The following is a 27341-nucleotide window of genomic DNA, read 5'->3' as shown; positions in this document are numbered from 1 at the left end:
GGGAGAGAAGCCAGAGAGCGGGGAGGAGAAATGGAGGGAGGGAGGGCAGAGCGACTGAGACGATCTCTCCCTCTCTCTCGCTCTCTCCTCCTCCCTCTCTCTCCCCCTGTCTCTCTCCCTCCCTCCCTCTCTCTCTCATACACATTCGCACCAGCTGTGCCGTTGTCAGTCTTGGAATGTAAGCACTGCCGCGAGGAGTCAGGTTCTCCCCCGCTAAGCGCTGCTAAGGACCTCAGTCAGTCACACACACGGATGCTAAGCTGTCTGAATCAAAAGGTAAGGGCTTTTTTTTTTAGATTAAGATTAATGTTGATGGATGTATTTATATTTTGTCTGCCTGAAGACACCGGAAAAGGATGATCTGCATCCCACGAAAAGAAGTGCTGCAACTTCAAAGATGTTGATAACGGATAAATGAAGCATGATTGGATCCACTGTTCGATTCCCCCGATCTGGACATTTGTCTACAGATTACTTTTTTTTTTCATGTTGCTTAAAAATGAAGGAAAAAAAAAAAACTTATATATAGTGACACTATTGTATATTCTCAATAGTCTCGAAAATATAAACTTTGAGCCAATTATTGATGCCTGATAAACCAAATGAATTGACTGGGAATTGAACAGCATTCTTCCGTGACCTCAGTCACACAGAGAATTACACGACTATGTAACTTTAACATTATCATTTCATCGCTTGGGATCATTTTGTGCTTTTCAGCATCAACTTAGTCACCGTTGTCCTAAGTGCGTCGCAGGCTCATGCTCTGCTTCTTTGGATCTTATGTACGTAGACAAATATACTCGGCACGTCGGCAATATATAAATGAATCTGCTCTTGTGTGTGCACCTGTTCAAGTGACCATGCCAAGCTCTGTGTGTGTGCGTGTGTGTGTGTGTGTGGATGCCTTCGCCTGTCTGCTGAGATGCACTGAGGGTGAATGATGCTTGGGATGTGCTCTGGGCAGATTTGATGGAGAGGCGCTGTACCGTCCCTATCTCTGAAAACGCACGGAGGTGTTTACGGTGGTGCCGGAGCAGAGTTTCTACACGTCCATATCCTCCGCGGCGCAAACTTAACCCTCCCCTTCCTCTCCTCGCCCCCCCCCCCCCCGAACCGCCTGAAGGTTCTCCTTGGGTGTGCCGCCTGCATCGCAGTCACTAAAGTGATGCATGAGGGTGTAGTAGTGTGCACCGGGTCATCCGTGTAACACCATCGCTGCTTAGTGCAAATTAGCCACTAACGCGTTCCCCGAATTATAGTCAGATACGGAGTGACCTTTCAGCGTGGAGATGAAAGGCGGTGAAATCCATTCTCACACACGGGCACAGAGCTCTCACGAGCATTCGCACGGCTGGCTCGAAAGGATTAAACACCAATATTAGAAAATAAATGAAAAGTGATGTGCACATTTGTGAGAAAACAGTGAGCAACAAGGGGGGGAGGTCGGCTATTTCCTCGACAAAATAAAGGAATTAATATGGACATTTTGGTCAGTTTAAATTGTAGCGTCTTTGTATTCCGACGGTGTCTTTTGCCAGAGTGTGTTATCTGTGGTGGCCTTGCTAAACCTTCGCATAGTGAGACAGATGCTAGGGTTAATTAGTTATTATTGCCTTTTAAAATGCATACAATCCATTACCGCCCTTTCTTTTTTTAAATGGAGTGGATTCGATGTTTAAATGTCCCTTCCAACATGTCTCTTTTCAAGAAAGAAGCCTCCCCCTTCCTTCCTTTTAAAGCTTTTCAACAAGTACGTATCACAAAATTGCTTAAAGGATTTCAAAACATGAGTAAAGCTCGCTGAGGTCTGCCGGAGCCGGCGGGCCGGCGGAGGCCGACTGGGAAGCTCTAGGGCTCCACCAAGTGGAGGTTTGGGCGGGTGCTGCGTCTCGGTACATCCGACGCCCCCCAGGCTAGATTTACGCTCCGTCTGTGCTGCTCCGTCAATACCAGAAAGCAATCACTGGAGCTCCTCAAACTGCCAATCACAAGACACTAGTCCTCTGCACCTGGCTCGCAGGCGCGCGTGGCGTTTGCCGCTGAACCCACCGGCCGTAAATCAGGGTCCGTGGACTCGAGGGGTGCGTCCAAAGCACCCGAACCATAATCACGGCACCGCTTTTATGACCTTGCATCCATCTTCGTCTTCATCTGTCCCTGTTTGATGAGTCCCACATACATTCACTTGTTCCTCAAAAAGTGAACCTATTTTGAATGGCAGTTTGTAATTGATTTTTAATGAGTAAATGGTATTTGAGATGGTTTATGCTGAGAGCAACTCTGCACATGTGCAATAATGTGTGTGTGTTGCTTCTATTTTTATGATCATGTGCAGTAAACCACAAGGAACTGCGTTGAAAAGCTTTGAAAACGCGACCTATTATGCCCTGAGTTCACTAAACGCTGCTTCGTGGTTAAAGTGCAACGTTAAGTTCAAACCAATGCAGACAGAGTGGAACGCTATAAATAGTCTGAGCCAAAGGTTGCACCAACATGCGGCACAGATGGTCCGTTTTAGGTGTTTGTGTTCCCCTGTGTATCGAGGATTACATATTTAGTATGCAAGACCTCTTGAAAAAAGGTTTGTGTGCAGCCGCAGACTTGCATTGCCCCACTAAAGCCATAAAAGTGCTTAGTTGCACAGTCGGGTTTAATGTTGGTTGGAGAGCCTGCTTGTGAAATTTTCGGATGCATGTGCACACAAATTGATACAGACTGATATGCGAGGCCGTGTTTTTCCAGGGAGAATATCCTGATGAACAGCTAGTTTATATCTGATCAAAGATATTCTTATTCAGCAAAACAAGAATGTATAATTTTGTGGATTACAAAAAATGGAGCAGAGCCGAGCTCCTGCCAGAATATGTGTCAGGCGAGATTAAGAATAACAGCCCTCGACAACACTTATTTAACTCGTTGGTCCCTTCACATTGCTGGTGTTAATGCCGAGCCATATTAGCTGAATCTAATCATAAACAACTTTTTTAATAAACCCCCACCATTCAATGGGTTTAATGAGTTAGGATAATTCGGGCCGGGTCTATAGGATCTGGCATTGATTCAGCTCACTCATCCTTTAATGGAGTTTGGTAGAATTCTGAAAAGACACACTGGCCCTAACGCTTAATAGGCACACCACATCAAAGATTAATATCCAGAATGCTATTAAAACTCAAGGACAGGCTGGAATGATAATTAGAAAATGCAATCACAAGCATCAGACTAGATTAATTGCAAGGCGGCGTTTCCTGATTTTCGGGACCACACTTGTCACACTCATGCCACATTATGGGCGTGCACAGAGAAAATAACATTAGAAATGTAATCCGTGGCAACACAATCTACATTTGATCTCTTCTAATGCCGCAGCCGTACTTTGACAAAGTTCAAATCCTGTCAGGGGGAAAACACAGCTGTGATGTATCATCACGTTGTGGAGTTCAGCGTGTTCATTACATGTAGATTGTGGAGACGTTTGCTTGGTTCCAACATTCTTCTACATGCCTTATTTTTTTTAAATTCTAAAGGCAATATTCATCCATTAAAAACGTTCAACTTTCACACAAAGTATCGCGAACACTTGAAAATCAATGCTGATTGAACGTCTTCACCCTGGTGGGAACCGTCTGAGTGTCTCAACACGAGCGATATGAGCAACGTTTTTCGCCTGAGATCTCATCAGCTGGCTCATTTGATTTTCTATATGCCGCACTTCACTCCCACCGACGGGACCGCGGCGCTGATTTTGCCACGGACGGTAACGAGCCCTTTGTCCTCGTAAACACTTGCCCTGACGACGCGGTTGTCGTTAAAGGGCTCTGAACAAAAGCGAAGGAATTGCTAAAGTAGCACGTGCTAAAGTCTGCTCGACGCTCCCCGGAGGTTCGACGGCGGACGCTGTCGCCAGGACTCCTCGTGCAGTGACCCTTCTTTAGAACGCAGGACAAGATTTATGAGGATTAACTTCCCATGGACCCTGAATTATGCATGCGCACCCGAATGACCTAAGTGAAGTATCAGGGGGAGACGACCGAAAGCAGATAACAGCCTTTCATTCTGGCATTGGTCACACGTTGCACACAGAGCCCCATGCGATAGGTTGAAAAGTACCTTTCTATTGTGTGATGCTTCTAAATGGAAACCATAGGCTGACGACAAATCCTTGAAGAACTTTCATCAAAAAGGGAAGAAAACAGTGATGAAAACACGGCGCTTGAAGAAGAAGCCTTTTGATGTAGCGCATTGGGAGTAATACAAATATATGCAAGGCTCCGTCCGTAACGTATGCATGGACAAATTGCAGTGGAAACCTTGGAGAAAAATGGGTCAGGGGATGAATAAAAAAAAAAAAAGAAGACATCTTTAGAAAGACAATGCATGTCTACACGCGGCGGCGAAGGTCGCTCTGCGGCACCGTCAAGATAAAGTGGAGCGTTTAACAGTGGGGCCTTTTACTCTCATTCTGCTGTGCAAATCATCGGTAATGCAACTTCTAATTAGTGAAGTGCTGCTCAACCTTTCACTACTCAAATACAAGGAAGACATGCAGTTGAAGCTGCAGTTTTTAAACCTTTGACGAATGCACTGTGGCGACTGAAGTTTTTTATCGATTGCTTTTTGTTTTTTGTTAATCACTTTCTTAAAACGACTATTATTGCAGTAGGTCGTCGTATAAGATTATTAAACCTCGGTTGATTAGTGCGTTCATTAATGTTCATTATCATTTCTTTTTCATTTAGCAAAACCTACATTTAGATGTTTGTTCTGTTCCTGATCAAGGGCAAAACCAATCACTGAATTAGCACTTTTGAGCTCTCCGACACGCTCAAAATGCACCTTTGCTGATTGCACAATCAGCTCCCCCGATGAAGCATATATTGAAAGAGACACAAGGCCTTTGTGTACAAAAGTGTCGTCCCATTGTGGTCCGCGTGCTGCCTCAGTGTTCCTTCTGCCACGCTGGCTTTTCAAGCCGATTGTGAAGGTGATGCAGAAGTGCTTCTTCACCGATGTTCTGTCTTTTCACAGGAAACTCAAGGACATCGAGGAGAGGAATACAATGTCTGTACTGTTGACGCTGCCTTCCAGTCTTGGTCCAATCGCAAGTTCATCGCCTTAATTCAGAAGTCGTCCGGGAGCGTTCGCCAGCCGATCGGGTACCATGATAACCGATCGGGTCGTGCTGCTGCTGGTGCTCTCCGTCCTGTGGCCCAGCACCGCCCTGCCTTTCACGCCTGGGAATATCGGGAATCTGTTTGGGATGCCAGACAGTGACGGCAGGACTCTGCAGCGCTCCAAACGGGGATGGATGTGGAATCAATTCTTTCTGCTGGAGGAATACGCAGGAAATGACCATCAATACGTCGGCAAGGTAACGTGCCCCTGCCCATTGTGTGCAGAGTAATTACAGACGGTTTAGCTCGTCCGAGTAGTGTCTGATGTAATTGGCTGAAGACGAACGGTCTGCCGGGAAGCCGGCTGTTAACCGGAGCTATCGGATACACGTGAAATGCTCTCTTTTACAGTCTTTATGTACTCGGCTTCTCTTTCTCACGTCCTTCGCTCAATAAAAAACAACATACTAACGTACTGTGAAAGATAACGGTGTTCAGTTGGGGTTAAGCAGGTGTCGCTAATGTAAAAGTAATATCGCGCATTTGCAACAACAAAATGAGGTGTATTCAACGGTAAAGATGAACTTGTTTCAGATCAGTCAATGAAACCAAGTGTGCATGAGTCATGAGCCAAGTAAAGCCTGTTCAACAGACTGGATTTATATTTCACTTATTAAATAAAAACACTTTGTGGAGGTGTGTGGGCATCATGGTTTTAAAACCCCAAAACAAGTGGCAGGCTGGCGGTAAAAATAAAATAACAACACATTGAGTAGGAGTTTGAACAAGGTTCAAGTTTGATAATTAATATCAGTTCACGGCCGTGCTGGTCCAGCTCGAAACGCTCAAATCCGACTCCCGTGACCAAATTCTAAAACTGCAGCTCCTGCAAGACCCTTTTCTCCAAAAAGAGAAGAGAAAAGAGAGTTCCGGCACAATGCTCCCCATCCGCAGCCACGCAGATCAGAGAGGTTCCTGTCAGCTCAGCCATGCTAGCACCACGGAGACAGGTGTGATGAGGAACGCTTCGGTTACAACTCCAGGGAGGGAAATGAGGTGGCTGTCGACAGACAAATTTTCTCAAAGGAAGCTCGCTTTCATCACACACCTCATTCTCCGGAGTAAACAAGTGTCTGGTGCAAGGTTGAGTAGGGGTGTGGGGGGGGGGGGGGGATATGACAACTTCCTTTGCAGAAACCATCATCCTGATGTGGCGAAGAGGAAGGAGCGGCAAAATTTAATGGAATAAGGAGAAAAGGATTCGGTGAGAAGAAAACATATCAATCAGCTCGGGCCGATGGAACTCACCTCGTTGCGTGAAGCGCCGCCGCAGCAAAGCAATCGCTGACTATAAACGGGGCCGTCCGTTGGCACGTCAGGGACTGCTGCAATGTGGCTTTCTCACTCGACTTTGTGATGCTCTCTGGCATCCAACTTCTGCGGCATGACAGCAATCACATCCGCCGGCTCCGCGCGCCCCCTCCGTCCAATATCACTCACCATTAAACTGTCGGGGAAACATGAGGCTGTAATAAATTACCAACAGAAAGAAATAGGGCAGACCTAGCGCGATCCGTATCGCTAATTCAATCAGTTCAACGCCGGAGCTCTCCGTGGAGAGACGCACCGGGACGAGGACGGGGAGACGCTTATACGTGAAGGGATCAGAGATGGATGGATGGAGAAAGAAGTTATTGGGAAAATACATCAATAACTAAAATAACCTTAAAAAACAAAACAATAAGATGAATGGACAGAGAGAGAATGCGGATGGATGGATGTTGGAGCCGCAAAGATTAGACAACTCATCGATAAATCCATCCGCCGGAAACTAATCCCCTGTGTTGACAACTGACTAATAGTTTGGGTCATTTTTCAGGCAAAAAGGTCAACCTCCATCTCGTTCCAGCATATAAAGACGTGCTGCCAGCCTTCGCTTTATATCATCCGTAATTTAGTGTCTGTGGGTTGCAGAGTCCTGGGTGAAAATAAAAGGATTTTCCTTTAACTAATCACCGCAGGCTGTGTGACGGCTATTATTCTCTTGTAAGTCGCAACTGAAAAAGAGCCTGTAAATAGAGGGAACAATGGCCGGATAATGACGCTGGCAGAGGAACAAATGAGAGGTAAACAGAAAGAGGCATGAAGCACTTTCATGTCCAGCACGAAGCCATCAAAGCCGCGACGGCCGTCCTCCTGAAGATCATCGAATGGCCTTCGCTGTGCACCGCGGGGGGTCTTGTTTGTTTCGCATTCACTCAGACCTCTCCAATCAACCCCGCCGACACTCGCCCACTGTCACTTACGGCTGATTTCTTGATTACGAGAATCTGGTCTGATGTAAAGCCGCGCTGGGTGAACGGCTGGCGTTTGGGCTGAAAGCGACCAAGCGGCGTTCAATGAATGCAGCTCGCATTGCTCGTCGAGGGGCTCGGAAAAGAAAAATAAAGAACCGCTGCTCTGAAGCTCACGTCCTCTTCCGAATGATGACGAGGAGACAGAAGAAGCCGCGTCGGTTGGCGGAAGGTCCCGAGCAACTTGCTCGGCTGGTATTCGGTCGGCCCCCGGGGGGGAAAGAGCGGCGGCGTGTGCTCGATGCCTGGAAGCACGCTATGCGGCGGCTGTGCGCGCAGCGAGCGCCAGGGCGTCGAAACCTTCGGCGGGGGCCAGTAATGAGTGCGAGCGCTCACTGTGTGCAGCTGCGGTGCCCTACTTCTTAAGCAGGCCTGTGAAGTGTGAGCACTCGCAACGCTGAGCAATACGACCGCAAACTTTGGATTCCGGAGCATCTGAGTGGCGTGTTTGAAGTGAACTAAATCCTATTAAGCTCCCGCTGCACCCGCATTGTCTTCCGCCTTGAAGAGGAAAAGTGCTGCTCCAAACAAGAATATGCAAGTTAGCTCACTTTGTCTTGGTAATAATTTGCCGCGTGAGCATCCGACGCGTTTCTCCATGAAGAAACTACTGATCACATGAGCTGCGCTGCGTGACGTTAACCCGGTAACACGCACATACAGTGTTACAGTACTATGTCACTAGAGACTGAGGAAGAGCAACGCTGTGTTCATTCTACACTCTATTTCGCTATCTCCGCTCTGCAGCAGCGAGCAATGCTTAGCTGAGACCTGCACAGAATTGCCAATGATTTTGCCGCTTTGCTGACAATTCCTGTTTGTGCGAGGCGATTTAAGTCATCAAGGCTCTCTTCTGTGCCTCTGTTGTAAGGCCTTAAAAAGGCTGTGTTTTCGCTGGGCGGCCTTGACAGGAGAGCCACTAAATCCCCGCAAATATAGTGTGGCGGTGCGAACATTTGATTCTGTTAAGAGTGTGTGAAAAACAACCACAATCTGTCATCAATGCCAGTTGTTCTTTCTCTGGATGTACTAGATGTAATAGATTCACAACACGTGTTAGATTTCCCTTCGACATAAAGAACCCGCTTCTTTTTAGGCCAATACAAATTTAATATACTATTACACTTATATACAGAAAAAAATATCTCTGAACAACTTTAAACATGACATAATGCATTTATGAAAAAATGAAATAATCCATGCGGTGCAAATTTACACGCTAGATCCAAACGAAGGTCGCTGTTAAGCGCTTCCTCCCCCCCCCCCGGCCGTTCCAAGCCGATATGAGCAACACCGAGGAGGCAATAAGCCCGCTGAGGGGCCACCCAGAACCGGCTCCCGCCAGGGGATCCTCGCCCGCCAACGAGAGAGAGGCCGTAACACACTGCAGTAAAAGGAAATTCACAGCCACGAATGAAACGAAAGACCTTGTGAAAAGCAATCCCACAAAATAATTGTATCTTTCTTGTTTCCATAATAGTTCATAATAGGAAGCGAAAAACAAATTGATATTGGATATTTATATATATATATTTTTTTTTTTTACAGTCTCATAATAACTGTATTGCTCTGCCAAAACTCTCCTCATTTGCTTTACCACTCCCTATTAAATCTATGCGCCCACGTGCAGAAGACCCGTGTCCCCCGATGATTAGGGAGCTGAAGTTATGCTGCATCCAATAATTAGTAAGAGTGTATGCAGCAGTACGTAGACCAAGGGAAGGACGTGAAATGCACGCCACGAGGTTCTGCAAAGGCAGTAAAATCCCTATTATCATATAGACGGCCTGGCAGCGCAGGGCGCCGGCTCCTTTGATGGTTCGCTGTTTGTACTTTCCGTTGCTCGGGTTTCTTTTTACGGGATTAACGGCCAAGACCAGATATGTGGTTATAATCACAGAAAACCCACTGAAGAATGTGATCAAACGATTTCGGAAAAACATGTGATTGTTGTGGTCGGACTGGGGCTGAAACAGTAATGGTGTAATTATCACGCTGGGAGCAGAGAGGAGTGTTTTAATGGGAACCGAGTGTCGGGCATCGCTCTGTGAGCCCGCTGTGCAACCTGCAGCCAGTATGCATTGCAAATACATACGCAATGCACATAGGGAGTCAATTCCAATGCAAACAATGGTGCGCTTTCCCGCTCAGCGAAATTAGCAGCATCACTCATACTCAACAACGGCAGCGGCCTTCGCACACACAGCGCGTCATAAATCCTCGGCTCCGCTCAGGAGTGAATTCCTATTCACAAACAATGAATAGAACTCCAACGCACCAGAGCATCCAAGCCGACTGATGTTCCTCTTTAATAGACGTCGGATGATGGAGTTCACCTGCGTGGAAATGTTTTTCCAGACACAACGGCCAATACTGCGCACATTGTTCATTTCAACTCGACAGCGTCTGGTTTCCACGCGCACGCCGTTTCTTTTTGCTTATTGAGGAAGGCTGGCAACACGTCTCAGATTTCCATTCAAAGGTGTACTGTTGACATCACTTTTCCAACTGCGGGGAAGAAATAATTAGGTCCCTCACAGCACGCGGACATTAATATTAATACTTTGCTGACGAACATTCTGAGTCTCTAACTACTTGTCATTTGAAATGAGATCGTATTCTAAATATATCTGCTGACAGATCCCGTGCAGAATGAGCCTGAATCAAGCGTCTGTCACAGCGAGCCGCCATTACTCCTCCATGACGCTGGCGTCCGCTCGGCGGTGACGGATAGGTCAGAGGGGACGCATTGTAGCAGTTGTTGCTGTGGGTCACGTTTTCATCGTTTTCCAAAGGCAAGAACTAATGGAGCGTGTCTCTCTGGACACTGTGGGGGCCGAGGCTGGAGGCGGAGAGCCACCTGACCCTCGGTGGGTTCGGTTCACGGCGTCAGAGATCACGAGGACGTCTCAATGTTTTCATACATCTCGACCACGGCCGAGCAGAACGTTCAACTGTTCCAACTGTTGGTGTCTGGTAAATGAACTTGGGGATTTGTAGGACACACGCTTTGGTTTGAGTGTAGAGACACAAGCAGAAATAGCTAAATTAGCCAAACTGAGAGGCACGTGAGGAGGCTAGAGTCCCTGAATGTCACCTGAAACTGGTGCTTGCAATAGTTTTCAATTAAAAATGAAACCGAGAGAGAAGGGAGAGAATTGGCAACCAGGGCATACAAATTAATTTAGATATCCAGAGAAAGACCCCTTTGTCAGCGTTTATATCGTGTACCACACTCAAAAACAGCACGTACTACTCAAATATACTTGCAACAAAGAAGACAATCAAGTGTTAATATGTGGCGAGGTGTTTAAGGGCAATGCAATGAATGTTTTTCAGTGGATTTGAACCTCACACAGCTACGCATCGCTGCCGCTCCACTCGGTCCTATAAAGGTATGTGTGTGTGTGTGTGTGTGTGTGTGTGTGTGTGTGTGTGTGTGTGTGTGCCGTGTCCTCAGCTGCACTCCAACATGGACCGAGGCGACGGCAACGTGAAGTACGTCCTGACCGGAGACGGCGCCGGCAGCCTGTTCCTGATCGACGAGAAGTCCGGGGACATCCACGCCACCAAGAGGCTGGACCGGGAGGAGAAGGCCATGTACTCGCTCAACGCCAAGGTGCTGGACCGCAGAACCAACCTGGAGCTGGAGCCCGACACCGAGTTCAACATCAAGATCCACGACATCAACGACAACGAGCCAAAGTTCGCCAAGGAGACCTACTTCGCCAGCGTCCCCGAAATGTCCGAAGTTGGTACGTTGTGGTTGATGTTATTTTGGAGATGTTTTAGATGACGATCCGCTTTTGGTTCCAGTTGTTGTTATTGTGATGATAAGTTAAACAAGTAAGCAAGAAAACAATAATTGTATAAACCTATAGATCTGGTAGTAATTGGTTCATTGTTTGAAAAGCATATGGGGATCTATAATTAATAGCACGGTGGAAGGCAATTAAGGAGAAGCAAAAGAGCGCATGGTGTTGCTCATCAGTGCGATGGACCGGCCTATTGTGGCGCTGCATTCACTCCGTCAAAGTCATTTATTCCTTGTGTGATTATTTGTTTGGCCGGGCTCATTGGGCATTCATAACAAGTAGTGCCATTTGCTGTTTTTAATAGGCAGTAGAAACATGGAAAGTTTAGATTGTCAGTCTTTCCAATTAAGGATTTGCTTCATTGAGCTTTGCTTCATTCCAATCAAGTCATATAAATAAACCAATTGGCATCAATATAAACAAAGCTTATGTAAATAGTGCGTGAGGGCATGAAATCAATCCTCAATTATGCAACAAAAAAAAATAATTCACAGTAGCAATCAATGGTCTATCAAGAGCCAATTGCCTCCATGCCACTCTTTGGGATTCATGCCCGTTGAAGCACTGTTGTCATAGAAGGGAAAAGAGGCGCAGGGTCACCGCTGCTCATCTCTGGGCCTTCGTCTTATGTTTAGACCCAACAAACCGGTTAATAAAGCAGGCCAGCCATGAACAACCTGCAGCCCCCCCTCCCCTCCCCCCTCTATGCCATCAGTGCTGGGACTAAGTGGGACAGATGTTCAAGGGTTCATTAGTATGCACGGAGACAGTCAGAGACCCAAACAGGACACGCCAGAGGTCTCCTGAATGCCAAGGACAGTATCTGCAGCGCGGCGTTATTGAAACGCTCGGGTGGATCATGCAGGACTTCAACTGCAGGATGTCTGGGAGCAACTGAGCCCTTTTCTACTATTCATTTTTATCCATTTAGCACTGGAATGGCACATATCCAAGCACCTATCAGTGCTTGTGGATTCATGTGTGTATTATTCGTGAGGGGAAAGTGCTTGGAGATTTAAGAACAGTGTGAGTGATGCTAGTTTCATATTGCCAAATAACACTTCCAACCCCGGCTGCCGGGTGTAATCTCTGCAGGAAATACGAAAGGCATCGTCTCTGAGCACAGTAATTCTCTTCCAGCTCCTCAGTGGAAGCTCGTCAGTATTTATCTAATGCTGCCACACCTTGGACTCTGACAACAGAGGTCAGGGAGAAATTCTTCAGTAATACGACCTTGCTACGCTCACAGCAGCAATGGTATTATGCACAAGATTATGCAAAGGTACATTCTTTACTCTCCGAATTTAAATCTAATTACAACATTTGCCGTAGTGAGAATAAAGTACAACAATATAATGTTTCATTAGTTGGGTTGACGACACGTTGAGAAATTTCAGCCGCTGTGCAACAAATGCGTAATGGTTTTGTTAAAAATGACACGGATCACACTCATAAGCTACGCGCTGCCAATGACAAGAAACTGACTGATGAGACCAAAATCTTTGCATTAGTACTTTAAATTAGTGATTATCAACTGTTTCTAGCGAGTGTTAGGACTTTACACGGGTAACTTCTCTGATATTGCTGTGACTATGTCTCATTTAACTCAACAAAAACTCAATATTACATTCAAAGCCATCAGGAGACCTCAAAGGAGCCTGCGTAGGTTAGCGGTTGGCTCGGTTGCTGCAGGCTCTGCCTTCACTTCATGGCATAATTAATATTTTCACTAAGATGACCCTGCCTCTCTGCAGCCAACTCATTAGATTCACACCAGTGGCAGTTTATTTGACACGGAACTAAAGATTTACTTATTGCTTGCTCTAAAGGTCGTTTTTTCTTTTTATAGCAAATTCTCTGCATGAGAACAAACTAATGAACAAAGTGCATACGAAGTCAATGTTGAGTCAGTTCGATGCATGTATGTATGTATCACTGCTCTGGCATTAAACATGCCTTTGCATGCCCTCTTTGCAGGTACATCTGTTGCCACAGTAACCGCTAACGATGCCGACGATGAAACGTATGGGAACAGTGCCAAGCTGGTATACAGCATTCTGCAGGGACAGCCATATTTCTCTGTGGATTCTGAAAATGGTAAGTCGTACCCAGTGTGTAAACCAGCCTGATCTCTAAAAACTGTTCGTAACAATGTATAAGAAAATTTTGAACATACAAATTCGTAGTGACACACACTAAATAAATACGGACTGCAACTGATGACGTCGCCCTACTCAAAGTGAACGGGGACCTGCGCCCCGTAAACACACTTTGTGAAGTCTAACCATGTAAGATAAACGTGTTATGATTGTAATTTTAACATGAAATCAATGTTAAATTATAAGAATAGAATACTAACCCTAACCCCCTCAAAAAATCCAACATGGCGGAGAGACGTTCACTCAAGAATCCAACATGGTCCGCCATGTTGTTCACTCAAGGGGCGTGGTTAACAGCCGCCAGTTCCTATGTATTGTTACGAATGTGTATGTTCAAGATTTTCATATACATTTTTACGAACAGGTTTTGGAGATCACGTTGGTGTAAACAGAGCTCCCTCGCACTGCCACAAGAGCTTCTGAGACTCCAACAAGTGCGATAAGGATTTATTTGAAGTCGGGACCTGATTGCACAGAGTACATTCCATTTAGGGACACGTCGACAGGATTATTTTTTTCAGCCGAAATGTCAAATTCTGTAAAAGTGTGTATTTCTAATTGTTCTAGTAAAATATGAATGTCTAAATGTCACAAGCTGTATAATAACCTGAATCCAGAGGAACAAGATAGTTTCAAACCAGAAGGGTACTTAGCTCCATCGGTGCCACATAGTCATCACAAAGCATTTTATTACCAACTAGTTTCTAGATGCAAAGGTCCAGAAGATCATAATGTAACTATTTAGTGTGATTAAATAGAGGGATAGAGTTGTATCAACATCTGCATTTAATCAATGCAACGCTAACAAATCAAATGAAGAAGAAGAACTCAACATATATGTGTGACTGCGAAAATAATTAATGTTCTCTCAGTTAACTAAATAAGAGTAGGGCTGCATTAAAAAAGAATTCTGCATGCTTTAATTCAGAAAAAATAAAATAACGTGAAGATGAGCTTGAATTCCCTCCCTCACATTTGGACTTATAAATAATACATCTGAACAATTGAACAGTTTAATAGAACTACTTCTAGAATTAAATTGTGTTTTGACCATAAAAAGCCTTTTCTTGGAAAAAAGATGTAAAATGAATGAATGTATTTATTTAATTGGTAATTGTCTCGTTTTTTCACATAGCCGATCTGTTGCATCTTCACATCTAGAATGAGTTTGAAGTTATGACAGACATTTGAATACGAAGCGTTTCCTCGAGGTGGGTGACTGAGTTGGTTTCATCTCTCAGCGTGACATAGTGGGCAGCAAAGGGAAACAAGGATGTGTGTCTTTGACACGGATTCAGGAAAAGAAAAGAAAGAACTACGTTGGTCAACAGAGACTGTGACCGGAGCAGCTGGCCTTCATTTAAATACAGCACGGCAGGAGTCATCTCTGACCAAAAGGCCTTTGTTCTTCGACACCAGGAGCCTCGCCTGTAGTTAGACTCAATGTTCTGAGCTCTGCAGGCATGTAAACCCAGACCACTTCCTACCACATGGATTCTAAACATAAACGTAGCGCGCGTGAAAATAGGAAAGTGTTGCCAGGGAACAGAATCCGAGCAGCAATTACACTTCCCCTTAAAATGTAATTGGAACCAAAATAGTAGTATATAGATGCAATATCCGGAGACATGGTTCGGCACGGGGATGAAATTGGTGTGACTCTTATCTCATTTTCAATTAGGCAGATTTCATTAAATTGGCCAAAGTGTTGAGAATCATGTTGTTTTCCCCACCAGGCACCATCAAGACAGCCTTGCCTGGCATGGACAGAGAAGTCAAGGAAAACTACCAGGTTGTGATCCAGGCCAAAGACATGGCCGGACAGATGGGGGGGCTCTCGGGGACCACCACAGTCAGCATCACCCTCTCCGACGTCAACGACAGCCCGCCGCGCTTCGCCAACCGTAAGAGTCCTCAGCTCCCGATGCTAGAACGGACTGATATCTCAAACGAGATCTGGAAACAAAGTATTAGCGAGCTTGGTGGTTTCACGCCTTCGGCGTTGATATTTTCAAACCCTCAAACAAGTTTCATATTTGATTAAAAGCAGCAATGCATTCTACGTAAAACGATTGCATGGGTTGAGGCAACAATGTGACGACAGGAACAGAGCAGCAGCCTCTGGCAGACTCTCATTATGAATGAGACAAGCAAAAAGTCCAATTATGGGCTCCCAAACCCCAAGTAGCCCACTGACGACACACGCACGCCCCACCGGTTGTGTCATGACTGTTTCATCTGCCGTCTCAGATTCCTTCCGGGTGACCACCGTGGAGTCTACCGAGATCGGAGGCGCCATTGGACGCATCAAGGCTGATGATCCAGATGTTGGGCGCAATGCTGAGATGGAGTACAGTATCGTCGGGGGCCATGACACATTCAACATTATCACAGACCAAACCACACAGGAGGGAGTCATCATAATAAAAAAGGTCATTTATTCCCCATTTTCTTTTTGGTGCATTAGAGTCTTCCAGCTTTACTGCTTTATGCTTTGTGGTCTGCATCCAACATCAAGTGCAGCTGCGGTGAGCAGTCATGCGACTGGGATTTGATTGATGACGGCTGTGCAATCAGACAAACAACTGTTTTCACACAGCTGCAATCAATGGCCTTCAAAAGATGTTGAAGTGTGCCACAGAAAGCCTTTACAGCAAAAACATTTAACAAATGCATCAAGTAACACCACCTGTGCTCATGGAATTTGCATAAGGTCTTCAGCTGTTGACCTTTGGGATTTCCTCTTCATCCTTTACTATATGTTTTAATTAGATTTAATGTGAGCCGTCTTTTTATCGCTTCTCATATACGTTGAGCTCCACTGGGAAGACCGAGTAGAATGGTTTGAGATTACAAAAAGCTCTTTGATAACGTTCATTCGTGTTAGAAAGACATATGACAGAATTTATTTTTGAACTGTGGAGTGAAATCAGATACCCTAAGCCTGTGAAATGAATAATATTAAGCAGACTTTTGGCCAGAAACTCTTTTCAGATTCCACCTGAGATCCCGAGATATTCCTCACATGGATTTATAACTTACAATTGGGAGTATGAATACGATAAACTCAGACAAATAGGATGTAATGAATTGCCTCAGAAATCCTGGAGGCGGACAGAATTTTAAGGAAAAAGTCTGCGGCTTGACTTCTGATGCTCTTTCATCTCCAGGCCCTGGATTACGAAAGTAAGAGGGACTACGAGTTCAGAGTGGAGGTGAAAAACACCTACCTGGACGCCAGGTTCATCCACGGTTTGCAGTTCAAAGACTACGCCACGGTCAAGGTGACCGTGGAGGACGTGGACGAGCCCCCGGTTTTCACCAGGAACCCTTACATCATCGAGGTGCACGAGGACACGGCGGCCGGCAGCTTCGTCGGCGTGGTGTCGGCCAGGGACCCCGACGCCGACACCAAGCCCGTCAAGTACGCTACGCGCTCGCACTGCTTTTCAGCGAACAAATTCAAGTTCTCGCTATTTAGGGAACTTTGGAATTCGTCGGTGGCCAAAGCAAAGATTTTCCAAACCGACCCACGTGGAGAGATTGCCAAATTATGATTGTTTTTAAACTCATTGTCAAAGCTTTAATTATATCAGTATAACATCAATGAGTGAGAAAAAGCCACACATGGTAGAATTACAACATTTACAACATTTCCTCTTATCAGTCGTTTTAGCAGTGAGTGGAAAATGTGCCCACTTGGCTTTATCTAATCCATCAGCCTCTTGTCAGCGTGGAGAGGGAGCGCATATTATTCACAGGTCCCTCCTGGTTATTTCCCAGTGGAAGATGGCGGAGGCCCTGTGAAGTGAATACAGAGACACTTTTTATTTCCCACAATTATGTAAGCCCTCCGTGGCACAAAGTGAAAGAGCCTAATTGGCTGTATCGATTCAGCGCAGCCGCTTCCACGCACATGGCGCCTGCCCGTCTCCCGCACAAAGAGACACGCCACTCCCAGCCCATGCCACGTGGCGTGTTGTGTTGCACATTCAAATTTCAGTGAAATATGAGAGCTGACCATGACAAATGAGCAGGCGCGAGGAAAGATGCATCGTCGTATCGCGTTTTGGGCGGCGAGTGATGAAGTGGGCAGAACACACTTTTATGCGGCAAAGAGCTGCTTTCGCTCGGACGCCCAGTGAAGACGGATCGGTGCGAGCGGAACAGAGCTCACGTCGCGTGAGCAACGTCACAGGGGTGCAAATACATTTTTAACGGCGCGCATGCGTGTTCTTCTCTTCTCTCAGGTACTCCATTGATCGGCACACAGACCTGGAGAGGCTGTTCAACATCGATTCTGTGAACGGAACCATCACAACACTGAAAGCCCTGGACAGAGAAATGTCCAAATGGCACAACATCTCTGTGGTGGCCACTGAAATAAGTAATTGACACTGATTGACATTAGTAGTTCTGTATTTTTAGATTCCTGACGTTAAGTGACTCTCTGTCATTGTGCCTTTATCTCAGATAACCCTCGGCAGACCACTCGGGTGCCCGTGTTCATCAAGGTGTTGGATGTCAACGACAACGCCCCTGAGTTTGCCATGTCCTACGACACATTCGTATGCGAGAACGTCAAAGCCGGACAGGTGATTCAAATTTAAGATCCTCTACGTCAACGGGGAGCCGTTTCCATGGTTTTTGGGCAGAGAGCCAAACAGACGTTGGCAGCGATCACCCATAAGTCACCTACCAACATTTGCAGAGGAAATGTCGTGCGTTTCTGACGGATCTGTGTGGGTGCACAGCCATTCACACGTCACAGCGGGGCTGTTTCACTCGACAAATCCTTTAATTATATAAACACTTCGCAACATTTTGCAGATTTGTCTCTAACGGATCTGACTGGCCCAAGTTTACTCAGTGATATGTTACTTATTTTCTATCGAATAGCATTTGAATGAAATGCCTTGCTTGCCATCATGTGGTTAAGATGACGAGTGCTCATGTGTTTTTTCTCATACTGTCTTTGCAGCTGATTCAGACAATAAGTGCCGTTGACACGGACGAACCGCTCGTTGGACACAAGTTTGTCTTTAGCATAAGTGCCACCAATCCGAACTTCACCATTGCCGACAGGGAAGGTGAGAAACAAATACAAAGGTTACTCGTGTATGTTAAAGTGTGTCTGGAGATTTTGAAATGACAGAAATTGTAAGGAAATTCACAGCATATATGCATCGCCTCAACACAGCTCTCAGCATGGCGGCTAGCAGCTAATTGTGCTAATAGTGCTAACAGTTCAAGCTACGTTCAGCAACTATGCACCAAGAGAAACAGGTGGGCGGTGGCTCTATCACAAGTAAAGAGTGTAAACATGAAATTATTTACAATAAATAAAGTGCAGACCATATATTTGGTAGGAAAGAAATAAGAAAAAGTTACGTGCAACGTGCCGTCCGTCACCAGGTACAGAGAGAAGGAAACGCAGAAAACGAATATGTTTGGAGAAGTGAGGCGGCTCCTCACTGACTCTACTTGTTTCCCCCCCCCCACAGACAACACCGCCAACATCCTGACCCGGAGGGGAGGCTTCAGCCGGCGGGAGATGAGCATGTACTTCCTGCCCGTGGTGATCTCAGACAACGACTACCCCATCCAGAGCAGCACCAGCACGCTGATTGTGCGCGTGTGCGCCTGTGACAGCCGCGGGAACATGCAGACCTGCAACCCGGAGGTCCTGCCCTTCTCAGACGGCCTCACGACCGGGGCGCTGGTGGCCATACTGCTCTGCGTCGTCATCCTCCTCAGTAAGCCCCGCCCGCCCTCGAGTGCCAGCGTGCGTTTTGTGTGTGCGTGTGTGTGTGATCGGGTGTATTTGAAGTCAATTTCAATTACATCACCCAGAACCCAAATGCACAAATTAACCTCAGGAATCTCTTGTATAATCTGTACACCAAACAACCTCATGCTCAGACTCCAGAGTTGCTTTAACGTCCCCTTAGTTACTGTCGCTATGCGTGGCTGGTTTTCCCTTTTGGCTCAGCAAAATTTGCAGTGATGACGGTGGCAAATTTTTAAATAATTGCAACAAGTCGCAGACGTTTAAAGGAGCAGGCAAAATATCCATCTCCTTTTTAACACGAAGCGCCTACTTGAGCCATTCGTACCGAGGCTAAAGTGTCCTGAGTCAGCATCGCCGACTGAATACAGAACTGCCTTCTTCTTCTATGCCAGGGTAGCTAGTCAGCCTTTGGGTGATGCTGAGTAACACTATTATGAATAATAAGGCAGTCGATCTAACAATGTTTTGGATGATAGCTGTACAGAGGTGATATTTAAGTGTCGAAGGAGCAGATTCACAAAAAGAATCAACACCGATGAGAAGAAAGGAAATAAAGGGTGAAGGCAACGCTTACTGTAGAGCTAAGAAAGTAGCTTTCTGATGCTTACTGTGCTGTCTGCATTTATTTCAATTAGTTAGTGTGCAGACATTTGTGGTAGAAATAGACCAGCGCTGATAGCCGCATGCAGTCCCTGTGACAGCGTCTTCAGGGTTTCTGGCTACTGACACACATTTGTAAGGCCGTCACGCCCAGACTCTCCACTGATCAGTCCATACTGAATACCAAATCACTGTCTCTCTGTCTGTCACACTGAAATGTCTTGGCTGGAGTTCGCCAATGCCTCGTCGGTCACAAAATGTATCATTTACTGGACCTGTCCATCATTGTTCCACCTTCTGTCTTCTTGGTTTTGTGGTGCACAGACTCTATTTGTACTTTTTGAAACATGGACGATTGGAATCCAACGCAATGTGTCCTAAACCCAAACTCCGAATGTGGAAAATAATCATTGCAAGTCACAATTCAAAAGGTCTACGAGCGGCCACGAACCATTCTGTGTGGCACCAAGTCTCCCTGAGACATGAAAGGGACACCATTGGAGAATCCCTGTTGTGGGCACGTTGCAGGCTGTCGAACGTGTCGCTGTCGTCTACAAGCAGACACCTACCTGACCTTAACCTCCCATTGATGTCAGAAGCATGTAATACCTACAGAAGTATCAATCAAAATCCAAAATCCTTGGCGACCATGACCATGTCCTCAGAACCAGCTGTCCGTTCAGAATGTGCCGCTCCCGTTCTCGCCTCCTCAGCTGTGGGAAAAGAGCCAGAGAAAGGACCTCGCCACAGCGCACCGTTTTTCTTTTGTTCCCCATTTTTTTCATTTTTTCATTTTTTTTTTTTATGCGGGTGATTTTTGATCAATGGCACCGAGATGTGTGACGCACAGAACATTAGCACTCCAGGCAGGAGTCTCACATGATCCATGCTGCAGCCAATCCAAGGTGCTGAAGTCGATAACGTGGCGCAGGGCGACTCGCTTTGCTCGAACACGTGCTGCCGGGTGGCCACTACAAGGGGAGAAATGTGAATACGTCGGCTCCAACAGCTTCTATCGTTACAAACGGCGCATCGATTGAAAGCTTTCCCAACTCGCTGCGATCAATAAAATGTTACTGAAAATATGCATTTCTCCCCAGCAGTCACCGCTCTGGCTGGCACCAGCCTGGAATCTTAATGTATTAAAACCGTTATCGTGACATTTAATACTTAAGAATGGTTGATGCAGCCAAGCGCCGTCCTTAAACAGTGCGACGGTGCCGTATTCCAAATACCTCACTGGAACTACTCAGCCTCCTTTTGCAGTGAATCTCCAGCAGCACACAGCATACGGGAATGGTAAAGTAAGTAGGTTGTCAGTGCCTTTGGAAACAACCTATGGGGCCAATAGGATAATAACTCTGTGGGACACTCACAGTAATTGGGTACTCAGTGAGAGGTCTTAGTCATACTTTGAATAAAACGGGGTCTACTTCTCCTAGAAGCTGGGGCTTCCCCCTGGAAGTCAATGACTTCAATGGTATGTGGATGACCTCCACGCCGTCCTTTTTTTCTTGTCAAGAGGCTATATCTTTGAAGAAGTATTCCCTTATTAATAATTTAATCCCGAATGCTTTGGTTGCATATGCAAAAAGGCAAAGCAAAAAAAAAAAAAAACAAGTAGGGTTTGATTGATTGCTGATGCTGAGCAGCAGTCCACATAATGCACACACACACACACACACAATGTGCACGGCAGTACTCCATCAGCAAACTGTGCCGTGGTTCTGCGCTCCATTCATTATCAAATAAACCCACTTTGTGCAAATGCTCGCTGTATGGCCCGGTAGGTTGCGTGTTAATTCCCAACATGCGAAAAGCACCACTTCAGTCCTCCCCGGGATGTAATGCGGTGTGTAACGGCACACGGGCCACGGCTGCAGAAGTGCCTATCATTTTACCCTGCAAAGAGCAGAAATGCGTGGTGCTTATTGTCAAGGGCGTATCAATAAGTAATGGGTTTGAACTGCCATTGAGCGGTACCTCGCTTGGCCAAGCATAGTGCTTGATAGGAGCATTTATTACTGACTAGAGATTGGGATTGAGGAAATCCTTGCTTGCTCTTGTTCAGCGAGACTGTCCTCTGAGAACCGAGTAGCGTTGTTCTATATGAGTTTGTAACACTTACGGTGAATTGACTTTGAACCCACTTTTCTCCTTTCAAAGAGAAAGACTTTGCGAATTTGAGGTTTCCATCGATCTGCATCATTATCAACTTGTCAGGGTTGCGGGGTGGAAGGCAGGACTCAAACGCAGACTTGTAGAAAACAAAAGACTTTAATAGTCAAAGCTCAAAAAACAGGAACCGGGGGCAAAAGCACACAGACGAGAAACTACGGCAATCCAAGACGAAAGACATGCGTGGCGAAAGACAATGACGCGACAAGTGACACAGGAGACACATGGCTTAAATACACAAGGGAGGTGCAGGTGATTGGAACACAGGTGGAAACTATTAGACGAACACAGGGGATGACGAGACAAGGCAGGAAGTGAAGTTACCCGGGGACACGAGTGGCAGAAAACTACAAAATAAGACAGGAAGTGAACCACACCGTGACAGTACCCCCCCCTCAAGGACCGACTTCCAGGCGGCTCACACTAGAGCAAAACAAGGGGTGGGGGGGCAGGGAAACCAGAGACGTTGGTCGGACCACCCGGGAAACTCTGGCGGGCGGCCCGGCGGGTGGCCAGACGAGCGGGGAGCCTCTGGGGGTCGGCCCGGCGGGCGGTCACCAAGCCGGCTCCGGAGCGGCGACTGCAGGGCACGGAACGTCTCTATAATGGCAGGTTCGGGGACACGGGAAACCTCCGTAGTCGGCTCCGGCTCGGGGACAGGGAACACCTCCGTAGTCGGCTCCGGCTCGGGGACAGGGAACACCTCCGTAGTCAGCTCCGGCTCGGGGACAGGGAACACCTCCGTAGTCGGCTCCGGCTCGGGGACAGGGAACACCTCCGTAGTCGGCTCCGGCTCGGGGACAGGGAACACCTCCGTAGTCGGCTCCGGCTCGGGGACAGGGAACACCTCCGTAGTCGGCTCCGGCTCGGGGACAGGGAACACCTCCGTAGTCGGCTCCGGCTCGGGGACAGGGAACACCTCCGTAGTCGGCTCCGGCTCGGGGACAGGGAACACCTCCGTAGTCGGCTCCGGCTCGGGGACAGGGAACACCTCCGTAGTCGGCTCCGGCTCGGGGACAGGGAACACCTCCGCAGTCGGCTCCGGCTCGGGGACAGGGAACACCTCCGCAGTCGGCTCCGGCTCGGGGACAGGGAACACCTCCGCAGTCGGCTCCGGCTCGGGGACAGGGAACACCTCCGCAGTCGGCTCCAGCTCGGGGACAGGGAACACCTCCGCAGTCGGCTCCAGCTCGGGGACACGGAACACCTCCGTAGTCGGCTCCAGCTCGGGGACACGGAACACCTCCGCAGTCGGCTCCAGCTCGGGGACACGGAACACCTCCGCAGTCTGCTCCAGCTCGGGGACACTGAACAACTCCGCAGTCTGCTCCAGCTCGGGGACACGGAACAACTCCGCAGTCTGCTCCAGCTCGGGGACACGGAACAACTCCGCAGTCTGCTCCAGCTCGGGGACACGGAACAACTCCGCAGTCTGCGGCGGCTCAGCCCCCCCCATAACCCACCCCGTAGCCCCCCCCTCAAGGGCCGGATCCCAGACGGCCCTCAAATCACCAACGGGAGGGTGGGAGAGGACCATGGGATGGGAGGGAGGGAGCCTGAGTCTCGGAGCGGGGACTGGGGGCGTCGGGGTCATGAGTCTCGGAGCGGGGACTGGTCGGGTCGGGGGCATGGAGCGTGGGGCCGGTACTGGTCGGGTCGGGGGCATGGAGCGTGGGGCCGGTACTGGTCGGGTCGGGGGCATGGAGCGTGGGGCCGGTACTGGTCGGGTCGGGGGCATGGAGCGTGGGGCCGGTACTGGTCGGGTCGGGGGCATGGAGCGTGGGGCCGGTACTGGTCGGGTCGGGGGCATGGAGCGTGGGGCCGGTACTGGTCGGGTCGGGGGCATGGAGCGTGGGGCCGGTACTGGTCGGGTCGGGGGCATGGGTGAGAGTCGGGGCGGCCCAGCGGGAACGGGAGATCGCTGCGGCGGCCCAGCGGGAACGGGAGATCGCTGCGGCGGCCCAGCGGGAACGGGAGATCGCTGCGGCGGCCCAGCGGGAACGGGAGATCGCTGCGGCGGCCCAGCGGGAACGGGAGATCGCTGCGGCGGCCCAGCGGGAACGGGAGATCGCTGCGGCGGCCCAGCGGGAACGGGAGATCGCTGCGGCGGCCCAGCGGGAACGGGAGATCGCTGCGGCGGCCCAGCGGGAACGGGAGATCGCTTCTTCCGCTTGCTCCTCCTAGGGTTAAGGAGGTCCCGGAGCTCGAGGCAGGCGAGCTGATAGCTCCTGGGACCAAAAACACAGTCTGTTTTCCGCTGCCAGAAGGGACTCCTTACGTCCAGGTAGTCCGGACCATAGTCTGGCAGCGGGTCTGCTGAGCCCTTTTTTGGTCGCGTCATTCTGTCAGGGTTGCGGGGTGGAAGGCAGGACTCAAACGCAGACTTGTAGAAAACAAAAGACTTTAATAGTCAAAGCTCAAAAAACAGGAACCGGGGGCAAAAGCACACAGACGAGAAACTACGGCGATCCAAGACGAAAGACATGCGTGGCGAAAGACAATGACGCGACAAGTGACACAGGAGACACATGGCTTAAATACACAAGGGAGGTGCAGGTGATTGGAACACAGGTGGAAACTATTAGACGAACACAGGGGATGACGAGACAAGGCAGGAAGTGAAGTTACCCGGGGACACGAGTGGCAGAAAACTACAAAATAAGACAGGAAGTGAACCACACCGTGACACAACTATTATAAAATAAGAAACTTGAAACAGAATTCAAGTGTGGCGAAGGTTAAACTCCACTCTCTCTCCTTTTCATCTAAATATCATGACATCTGCTCATCATGTGACTCTTTTTTTGCCTCCGCCCCCCCCCTGACGGACCGCCGCATTCACCGCCGCTTGATCCACTGAGATGGAACGTTCTCCCTCGTCGCCGTCCAAAACCAGGGCACTGGTCGCTCACAAATGTCCGTAAAGAACCCTCTAAACAGACACCTCCACCCGACCCCCCCAGGGTGCTGTAATTAACACCCCGGTGGGAGGCAAGTAGACAACTTCAGTACCCACAGCACCCCCGCTAGGGCAGATAAAATGGGGGAGGAAGGCGATGGAAAGGAGGCAAGGGGGACGCAGCATTTGTACTTGTCCTAAATGAGGGATTGAGTCCTATTTTTCTTGGAGAATTATGGGTTTATTTAAAAGTTGCTCCCACACAGTGCCACTCTCTGGAAACATGCTCACTCTGCAATCTCCAATTGTCTTTTACTGCTGAAAGAGGAGGAATGAGATGAGCTACGAGGCTGCATGCTGGAGAGAGAGAGAGAGCGAGAGAGCGAGCGAAGGATCATCTAACCGCTGAGCATTTTATACTCTGAATGTGCCGTTCAAGGGGGAAAAGAAAGAAAATGCTTTTTCACTGAATCTTTAATAATAGGAGGGGAACGCCTGAGGCAGTGTTGGGGATTCATCACTGCTAACAAATGTGTCTCCCCTCCACGCTCCCCTATGCCCTCTAATGCGTGACACATGTTAGGAGGCACACATCTCATGCAGAGCTTCTTCTCTCCGTCTCTCCCTCCTGTTTTTGTGCAGTGATCGTGGTGCTGTTTGCTGCCCTGCGGAGGCAGAGGAAGAAGGAGCCTCTGATCATCTCGAAAGAGGATGTCAGAGACAACGTCGTCAGCTACAACGACGAAGGGGGCGGAGAGGAGGACACGCAGGCCTTTGATATCGGCACGCTGCGCAACCCGGAGGTGATGGACGCTAACAAGCTGCGGCGGGACATCATCCCCGAAATGCTGTTCCCCTTTCGGAGGACGTCACCGATAAAGGATAACGCCGACGTCAGAGACTTCATCAGCGGGCGGCTCCAGGAGAACGACGTGGACCCGACGGCGCCGCCCTACGACTCCCTGGCCACGTACGCGTACGAGGGCAGCGGCTCGCTGGCGGAGTCCCTCAGCTCGCTGGAGTCGGGCGCCACCGAGGGGGACCACGACTACGACTACCTCAGCAGCTGGGGGCCGCCCTTCAAAAAGCTGGCCGAGATGTACATCGGGAAGAGCCCCGACAGAGAGGCCTAGGCGGCCCTTTGGTCCCGGCCACATTTTCTGCCTGTTCATCTGGCTAGCTAGCCAGACAGCCATTTGTCTAGTTAGTCAGCTAGCCAGCTAGCCTGTCCACCTATCTATCCAGCTATCTATCTGTTTATCTGTCCAGTTCGCTAGCTCGCTAGTCCACCAGTAGTCTGTTTGACGCGTCAGAGGATTCCTGCGTTCTGCTCGTGGATGCTGACATGGAACTCCAGACTTGAACCGAGTGGACGTTTTTTCTCATTAACGGAGACACAGTATAATTCTCAAAGTTTTACGGTTATTGATCATAATCAGTAAAGATGCCTTTGAATTTTAGGATTCTTTGTGAACAATGGTGTGGACAATGTGTTTTGTAATTGATCTGAGAGATAGTAGTCTTGTATACTATCAATGTTTATTGGCACCGAAAGGCTTTTGGGGCGGACTACAGAAGGAGTCCAGTGGTTTTTCCAGCCACCTCCATTAAATACTGTAAATGTACAAAGTGTTTTTAATGATGGACATCCTATGTACTATTTGCTATATTCGTTTGACAGGCAATGTTCATGTGAGTGGTTGGTGCAGTTTATTTGTCAAACTGTGAATTCATTTAATCATTTAGGTGTAATATGTAATGGAAAGTGTATGTTGTAGGAACACTGTCATACACTGGCAATTCACGCTGTTCGAATGCTGAGTCACACTGTTTTATATTTATATTTTTATACTTATTTTCTTAATAAAATGATGTAAAAAAGAAGGAAATATAGTTTCAGTCCATTGCTTGACTTTGAAACAGTTTAAAAAAGTAAGTTGAGATTCTCTAAAACGGATTCACTTGAATAGCACTTGTTTTTGGCGGGTTAATAAAGAAACTAAAGTTGACAGAAGCACACACAGTGACCTCTGTGTGGGGCTTCACTCCCCCGGGCTTCCTCATTAGTGGGCAGCTGAGAAGACGCCGATACCTCCAATCACGTCCCGTCCCTCGCCGTCTCGCTCGCCGTCTCGCTCGCCTCTTTGGAATCCCAACAGCTGCCAGTTGTTAAATTGTGGTTCCGTTGTCAAATGGTCGTTCCACTCAGACGTAATGATTTTATTTACCGACCGTTGCGTTGGGCAGTTTGGATCGTTTTCATCGTGTCACTAATTGCCCCGGTAGTTGTCACATGCGATGGAATGAGAGTAATGAGCATCTCAGAGCTTCCTAACAGCGAGTTCTCCAGCTGTGCCTGAAGATAATGTCAAAAACTTCTTGTGCAAAACCTTTTTACACGTCACGCATCATTGCTGGGAAAAAAGTC

The 27341-nt window shown here is 48.0% G+C and overlaps 1 protein-coding gene across 1 annotated transcript; it reads left to right on the top strand.

Moving 5' to 3' along the window:
* On the top strand, positions 1–26806 carry LOC120811840 (cadherin-10). The gene is made up of 12 exons (XM_040167504.2): positions 1–276; positions 5032–5374; positions 10932–11226; positions 13264–13383; positions 15182–15349; positions 15696–15877; positions 16616–16869; positions 17696–17832; positions 17919–18040; positions 18427–18535; positions 18950–19201; positions 25556–26806. Exons 2-12 carry the CDS (start codon positions 5165–5167, stop codon positions 26044–26046), a joined length of 2340 nt encoding a protein of 779 aa, XP_040023438.1. The 5' UTR covers positions 1–276; positions 5032–5164; the 3' UTR covers positions 26047–26806.
* Positions 26807–27341: the final 535 nt, after the last annotated feature.

Source organism: Gasterosteus aculeatus, chromosome 21 (genome assembly GCF_964276395.1).
Source record: "Gasterosteus aculeatus chromosome 21, fGasAcu3.hap1.1, whole genome shotgun sequence".
Taxonomy (NCBI): Eukaryota; Metazoa; Chordata; class Actinopteri; order Perciformes; family Gasterosteidae; genus Gasterosteus; species Gasterosteus aculeatus.
Note: the sequence above shows the minus strand (reverse complement) of the source record. Positions and strands in the feature narration are given on the sequence as shown.

Coding starts and splice junctions, on each gene's coding strand:
- LOC120811840 (XM_040167504.2), top strand. CDS start 5,165: ATGATAACCGATCGGGTCGTGCTGCTGCTGGTGCTCTCCGTCCTGTGG. Junction 18,041..18,426: donor AGAACGTCAAAGCCGGACAG/GTGATTCAAATT, acceptor CTGTCTTTGCAG/CTGATTCAGACAATAAGTGC. Junction 18,536..18,949: donor CACCATTGCCGACAGGGAAG/GTGAGAAACAAA, acceptor CCCCCCCCACAG/ACAACACCGCCAACATCCTG.